At 49.2% G+C, this 8,136-nt stretch overlaps 1 protein-coding gene and 1 pseudogene across 1 annotated transcript; one reads left to right on the top strand and one right to left on the bottom strand.

The window, feature by feature from the left end:
- Positions 1–108: 108 nt before the first annotated feature.
- On the bottom strand, positions 109–2,079 carry LOC117187170 (importin-13-like). Its single transcript, XM_033389265.1, has 5 exons — positions 1,644–2,079; positions 1,372–1,569; positions 1,165–1,302; positions 546–1,105; positions 109–486 (listed from the first exon to the last, which is right to left on the bottom strand). The coding sequence occupies exons 1-5, from the start codon at positions 2,058–2,060 to the stop codon at positions 402–404; spliced, it is 1,398 nt and encodes a 465-aa protein (XP_033245156.1). The 5' UTR covers positions 2,061–2,079; the 3' UTR covers positions 109–401.
- LOC117187160 lies at positions 2,072–7,534 on the top strand (annotated as a pseudogene).
- Positions 7,535–8,136: the final 602 nt, after the last annotated feature.

The raw sequence follows: 8,136 nt of genomic DNA on the forward strand, positions 1-8,136 counted from the left end.
TAGCTATAGACACACATACGCATATTGTTAGCTTATTGTTTATGTATCTATAATGCCAAAAAATATGTAAATACATCTCTTTATATATAATATATATATATATATATATATAAATGAGTTATACACCCTATGGAAAAAATTGTAAATGAAAGCATGTAATTTTTGTAAAATTATAAATAAAAGTTTGTCTTGTCGAGAGTTTTTGGAGATGTTAAAAACAAAGGCGGTGGCGGGTGTGGGAGGTGCGGTAACAACAACTTAAGGTCGAGGAACATTTACAGAGTCGCCTAAATTACAGTCTAAATACATGGGACACAGGACAGAAACACATTTAGAATCCAGTTTTGAAAAGCAAAGGTGCGCGATTTGGTTGGCCTCTAAATAGCTTCAGGCTTCCACATTTACTGGAACTTTTCGGTGAGTCCGCGCAACTTGATGGCCATCTCCGACAGATGCTGTTGCAGCAGCCGCTTGTTCACCTTTTCCCTGTAAAGCAGAAGTCGTTTATAATCACTTTGCTGCATCAATGTTAAGGCCACACTCACTTGATAATCAAAGAAACATATCGCGACTTTTCTGCATCGTTTAACAGCGGTGTGGGGAAATGGGGGACGGACATCACGGTCTTTAGCCAGATGGCCAGCTCCGCAGGATACTTTTTGTTAAGGGCCAATATGATATCGGCAAACTTGTCCACCTGCGAGCGTGGCGTCAAATATCCCACACACATCATGATGAAGTACACGGTCTGTTCGCCAGTTTTCAACACGACCTCGGTGATGTGTTCGTGGTTGCGCGACTGAATCGTAAAGTGTGTCATGAACTGTATGCCGCAGCGTATGGCACCGCTTTCGGGCAGCGTCATGCAACGCTGGCCGTAGTAGACGAGGCGATCGTAGGCCAGTGTCTTGTCTTCCAATGCCTGAGGTATTTTCTTCACAATCTGAGCCAGGCAGCCGAAGAAGGCCTCCATGGTGTCCGATATATTCGAGAAGTTCTGCTGTGGCGTGTTCTCAAATAGCTTGAAGCTGTGCTTGATAAACTCCCGCAGAAGTTCTTGCATATAGGGCTTACAGCCCTCTTCCCTGTAAAACATGACAATAGTCTGCGGAAGAGAAAATTAAATTAAATGATTTCCAATAGAGAGATAGAGAGATTACGCACTGTCTTGGATATCTCTAGCGTTGGTGCACAGCAGCGTGTCTGGAAGCTGGCCACAATAAAGTAGCACAGATCCTGCAGCATGGGTCGGAAGCTGCTTCTTAGGTTCATAATGGCATGCTTCATGGTGCTACAGGCGGCCTATAAGTTAAGAACGAGTATGGTTTATAGCATGTGCATCCAGCATATGGGTTAAACCAATCTTTATACCTCTAAAACATCTAGCTCCTCCACCCACATCTCGGCAATGCGCCTAAAAATTGGCATTGTTCTTTGCATGACCAACAAAACGGGCTGGACAATCTGTATTTCCATGTCCTCTTCACTCAAATCGGTATTCAATGAAGAAAACAGAGTGGAGATCATGTTGAGACGGAAAATTGTGCGAATCCGTGCCGTGGGAGTTTTCTGTAGGAATGCGAATATGAGAAACCTTTTTGTAATCATACATTTCAGGGGCAGTTGATTTTGGTTGCACTTACCCCATCAGATTGGCAAATGGCCTGCAATTCCTCAAAGCATGGACTGACTATTATGTCCAAGTGCTTGGGTATACCATCGGGCGGCAAGAGGCTCATCAATTTGCCAATGCTAAACATCAGCCGGACCGAGTCCGAGTTCTTCATGCGCCCGGCGTTGAGCGAGGCATGGCACGCATTGAGCAGAGGCTCGGCGTATGGCTTCAATTGCAGCTGACAGTCGCGACACAGCTCCTTCAGACCGAGCGTGGCCTGGGCCGACATGGACGAGTTGAGGCCGCGCACCAGCAGATCTATGGCCGCCGGTATATAGGTGGGATTCTCCATTAACCAATTGCAATAGGAACCAATTGTCTCCAGGGCCGTGCCCAGCAGCTTAACGTTCATCTTCTCGTATGGTATCTCGTTCAGGACACGCATCAAATTTGGAATTTGTGGGGCACTAATGAAATGGTATTCGGTGCTATGTTGCTGACGGGTAACCTCAACGGACCCAAGCAGAAGCAGCAGCAGCAGTCACAACAACAGCAGCAGCAGCAACAGCAGGAGGAATCATCCCAATCTGTTTCTGCTTCCTCCTCCAGCAAAGAGCAACCACAACAGAAGCAACAGGATCAGCCACCAGCCGCTGGATATTATGCCTTGGGCATACGCTTACCCAAGTCGCCATCGTTCCACAGCGGCCTAGACCAGCTGGCCGACGACGAGGAGGAGGACCAACAGTCGCTGGAATCGTCTGCGCAGGGTAGCAGTAAATTCAAATTCAGCAGCGTGGAGGAACTGAAGGCCAAGTTCGAGGGTCGAAAGATGCCCCTGTCGCCGCCAGAGGCAGCCGCTGTAGTAGTAACCACCACAACATCCTCGTCGCCATCGTCCTCGTCCACCAGCTCCAATTCGTCGGCATCGGCATTGTCCTCGCTCTCGCAGGCGGCCTCTTCCTCGTTGGCCTCGGCCGCTGCCAATTCCTCGGCCTCGTGCTCATCCTTAGCGGCCACCTATGGTGGTGGAGCCAATTCAGCAGCCGCCGCTCTGATAGCCTCGTCGCCGTTTGGCTCACAGTCCTCCACATCATCGTTGTCGCTGTCCTCAAATGCAGGGATGTCGAAGAACACGGCACCAGCAACAGCAACAACAGCAGCGGCAGCGGCAGCGGCAGCGGCAGGAAGCACAGCCAGTGGTGGAAATTCGCTTGTATCCACATTGGCGCAACACTTCTCGGCGGCCACATCGGCTGCAGCAGCAGCTGCGGCCACAGCAGCCGCCTCAGCAGCATCGTCCGCGTCCTCATCATCTGCTTCATCATCTGCCACCAATAATGCAGGCGGCTCAATTGCGGCCAGCAAGGTTTGCAGCGCTCCGTTATTACACACACACACACACATCCACACATATTCTGCACACCCATTCCTACAGGCCCATCTGCCTTCTGGACTCCATGGGAAAAGTCTTCGAAAGGGTGAGATCGGTGCGAGGCTGAGCGCAGCCATCGAAGCAGCAGGCGGTCTCTCCCAGAACCAATACGGGTTCAGGAAAGGGAGGTCGACGCTGGACGCCATCTTGAGGGTCGTACAAACGGCGGAGGAAGCCATTGCTGGGACTAGGTGGAGAGGCGGAACCAAGTCCTATTGTCTGGTGGTGACACTGGACATAAGGAACGCCTTCAACTCGGCCGACTGGACCCGGACGCTGGAGGCACTGAGGTCCTTCAACATCCCGGGCTACCTACTGAATATAGCGCGCAGCTATTTCAGCAATAGGGTGCTGACAATGGACACATGTCAGGGCTCTAGGGCATACGAAGTCTCAGCCGGAGTCCCGCAGGTCTCCGTTTTGGGACCTCTGCTCTGGAACGTCATGTACGACGGGGTCCTACGGCTCCCGATGCCAGCCAACACTAACCTGGTGGGTTTCGCTGACGACGTCGCAATAGTGGCGGTAGCGAAGGAACTTGCCGCAGTGGAGGAGCTTGCCAACGTCGCCATACAAGCCGTCGAGGCGTGGCTAGCCGCCGCGTGGCTGGAGCTGGCGGCCCAAAAAACGGAGGCGGTCCTGATATCCAGCCGTAAAGTGGTCGAGACCGCCAGAGTGCAGGTTGGTGGGACCGCGATCGAATCGCAGAGGTCCATCAAGTACATTGGAGTCCTCATCGACACGCGCCTGTCCTTCAAAGAGCATCTGGAATACGTCCACACGAAGGCCGGTGGGACCGCGGGAGCGCTATCCAGGATGCTGCTAAACACCAGAGGGCCAAAGCAGGCAAAGAGGAAACTGCTGACGAGCGTCGTGACGTCGCAGATGCTCTACGCCGCACCGGTGTGGGCAGAAGCCGCGAAGGTGAGGAGCTACATGCGAGGAGTGGAGGCAACGTACAGACTGTGCGCCATTAGGATCGCGTGCTCGTTCCGGACCATCTCCGAAGAAGCCGCGTTAGTCATTGCCGGGCAAGTTCCGCTCAGGGAGCTGATAAGGGAGAGGAAGGAGATCCATGATGCCATGACGGACAGTGCAGCCGAGGTACGCTCCAAAGCAGAAATTAAGGACGCCGCCAGAAGGACCAGCATAGACAGATGGCAGACTCGATGGGACCACTCACCCAAAGGCCGATGGACCCACACCCTCATCCCAAGCATAGCATGCTGGGTTGAAAGGAAGCACGGCCAGGTGGATTTCTACCTTACCCAGGCACTGAGCGGATATGGCTGCTTCCGCGGCTACCTCAAGCGCTTCGGCCACGAGACAGAGGACTGGTGCCCCGAGTGTGGCACAGGCATAGAGGAGGACGCTCGCCACGTCCTCTTCGACTGCCACAGGTTTGACCTCGAGCGTCAGACATTGGAGACAGCAGCAGGGTCTAGGGTCAGCACCGAGACTCTGGTGCCGCTGATGCTGGCAGACCCGAAGGTGTGGGAAGCGGCCGCGGAGTTCGCCTCTAGCGTGATGCGAACGCTTAGGTCCTTGGAGAGAAGGCGGAAGGAGCAGACGGAGTAGGTGTCCACGCCACTGCGAAGCAATGCTTTGCGGCAGTACCGCAGTCCGCGGGGCCCCTAGTCCCAACATACTCTTGTCCGTTAAATTTAGTTAAATATAAATTGTATAGTATATATTATAGAGCAAATAAATAAGTATATGAATATAAAAAAAAAAAAAAATATTCTGCACACCCACACAGACACAAACAGAATCTGATTCACAAAACAAAAAATGTTAAAAAAAAATCAATCTACTCTCATTTCATCGCTACCTCATCTACCTCCAAGTCACCCGTGAGTGCGGCCGCAGCCATTAAGAACATATTGAATGCCACCAAGAGTGTGGAAAATAGTGCTGCAGCAGCAGCAGCGGCAGCAGCATCCTCGACCCTGCCATCGGCTGCCGCCGAAGGCCAGGAGGTGCCCTTGCCGCCAGCCGAGGAGCTGCGTCCAACGGTGGCACAGAATCTGGTGGGAGGCATAAGCATCTCCCTGGGCATTGGCCAGCGCAATGGCAGTGGAACAGCACCAGCAACAGTGACAGCAACAGTGACAGCAACAGCGACAGCAACAACCACATCCACATCTGCAGTTGTTATTCTGCCAACGACTACGCTGGGCATACATCAGAATGGTGATGTCACAGGCGGTGGCGGAATGGCTGGAATTATTGGTCATTCGTCGCAACATCATCATCATCAGGGCCTCACATCCCCACAAACGTTGCAACAGCTGACGGGCAGTCCAGGACGTGCACGCGATCGGAATCTGTTTCATTCGCCGCCCACTGCTTCGGTTGCCTTGGCACTGCCTGCACTGCGAGGTTGCTATCTCTCCAGCTCCAGCTAATTCCAAGCCAATGGCCATGCGGCACGCAGATAAAGTGATAGAAGCACCTACCACATCTACCTGGTCGACATGGCCATTCGGTTTGGTGGCCCATAGAATTTGATCCTTTATCTGATCTTCATTGAATTTTTGATACATTTTGAGTTTCGCCTTGCCTTACTTTTTTTTTGATCGATTTGCTGTTGATTTCTTTGACGTTTTTCGTAGGATTATAATATTTTTCATTATTATTCAATGTGTAGATAGAGCAGCATATATAACAAAAACGTAAAATATTTTAATAAATTTTATTATGGATTTCGCAGAGACGGCCGCCAGTGAACGGGAAGAGCTTTTCATCCAAAAGATACGACAATGTTGCACGCTTTTCGATTTCTCCGAGCCGCTGAGCGACCTCAAATTCAAGGAGGTGAAGCGTGCGGCTCTGCACGAGATGGTCGATTTTCTCACAAACCAAAATGGCATCATTACCGAAATTATCTATCCGGAGGCGATCAATATGGTTAGTATTTAGGATACCATACCAAACTCTATCCTCTCCATAATAAATATATTTTTGTGTAGTTTTCTGTGAATCTATTCCGGACACTGCCGCCATCATAAAATCCGAATGGTGCCGAATTTGATCCCGAAAAGGATGAGCCAACGCTCGAGTCGTCTTGGCCACACCTTCAATTGGTATACGAGCTGTTTTTGCGTTTCTTGGAGTCACCGGATTTCCAACCAAATATTGCTAAGCGTTATATTGATCATCAATTTGTATTACAATTATTGGATTTATTCGATTCGGAGGATCCACGTGAACGTGATTTCCTATCGACTGTTTTACATCGCATCTATGGAAAATTCTTGGGTTTGAGAGCATTTATTGGAAAGCAGATCAACAATGTCTTTTACAGGTGATTCGCCCCCCGTATATCCTATCCTATCCCAATCCTCTCTAAACCATTGTCTTTTTTGTTTTATTTAGATTTATTTATGAGACGGAACATCATAATGGCATAGCCGAATTATTGGAGATATCGGGCAGCATTATCATTGGTTTTGCTCTACCGCTCAAAGAGAAGCATAAACAATTTTTACTTAAGGTATTGCTGCCATTGCACAAAGCCAAGAGCCTCTCGGTCTATCATCCACAGTTGACCTACTGTGTGGTGCAGTTCCTCGAGAAGGATCCCAGTTTGTCCGAGGCGGTCATCAAGTGAGTGTTGAGCCCAACTTCCGCACAACATGCCGTGAGCATGAGATGTAAAACACATTAAAATTGATTTATTGTCCCCATCCCATGCAGAAGTTTGCTTAAGTTCTGGCCGAAGACGCACAGTCCCAAGGAGGTGATGTTCTTGAATGAGGTGGAAGAGCTGCTGGATGTGATCGAGCCGGCCGAGTTCCAGAAGGTGATGGTGCCGCTGTTTCGTCAGATAGCCAAGTGTGTCTTCTCGCCGGACTTTCAGGTGGCCGAACGGGCGTTGTATTATTGGAACAACGAGTACATTATGTCCCTAATAGCGGACAATTCGGCGGTTATACTGCCAATAATGTTCCCAGCGTTGAATCGCAACTCCAAGACGCACTGGAACAAGACCATACACGGTCTCATTTACAATGCGCTCAAGCTGTTCATGGAGATGGATCAGCGGTTGTTCGACGAGTGCAGCAAGAACTACAAGCAAGATAAGCAGATGTACGGACAGCACACTACTACACCTCCTAATATTGTATATCTAATCATATGATTGTTGTTGTCTTTCGACAGGGAGCGGGAGAAGCTGTCGCACCGGGAGGAGCTTTGGCAGCAGGTGGAGAGCCTGGCCAGGACCAAAACAGGGTGGTCCAGGTCGAGCTATTTCAATAACAGCCGCCTGCAGCAGCAGCAGCAGCTAACCGATAGTCAAAATCTGTACGATCAAAACAATGAGAATGATCTAACGTACGATCAGCTACCGCAGCAGTCGCGCCAGCCACCGCCGCCGCTACCACCACAGAAACAGTCGTCGCTGCAGGAGCCCCGAGAGGTGAGACAGGCACTTGCCACACTAACCACACTAAACAACTACTAATCCCGCCAATGTGTGATCTGATCCATGGCGTCTGCTGTGAGCTGTGCCCAGCGAACACCTACTCTAATTTAACTCTAATTCTAATCGAACGAATGTCTGTTAAAATTAATCACACTCATGTCATTTAAACAACAAACAAACAAAAAAAAAACAAAATACATATTTGTATATCTTTAACTTTTGTCTATTTATTTATTATCTCTTATTGGTTCTCTCACTGTCTTTAAACTCGAATTCATAAGCACAACAAATACTCTTCTCTCCTCTCTCACTCTGTCTATACGGCTTTAATTCTGAGCAAACATATGTACGCACAGTGGTTCAGAAACTCATCGAAATTGAGCGGGAAAAATATACATAAATATTTAGCGAAGTGTAGTTCCATATTCAAACCAACATTTGTATAAATATCAAGCACTCAAATACTTCTGAACTGAAATGGAAACCATTTTAATATTCAACTACCATACCGGATTGAACCACTGTGCCTACGCTCTAACACACTAGAAACACAACCATACACACGCTTGGGGCTTAGTGCGAGGGCGCGTGGACAAGATTAAATACATAATTTCTTTATATAAATACTGTTCGGTCAAACTCCTTTAAGGAACAAGT

The sequence above is a fragment of the Drosophila miranda genome, chromosome 2 (genome assembly GCF_003369915.1).
Source record: "Drosophila miranda strain MSH22 chromosome 2, D.miranda_PacBio2.1, whole genome shotgun sequence".
Taxonomy (NCBI): domain Eukaryota; kingdom Metazoa; phylum Arthropoda; class Insecta; order Diptera; family Drosophilidae; genus Drosophila; species Drosophila miranda.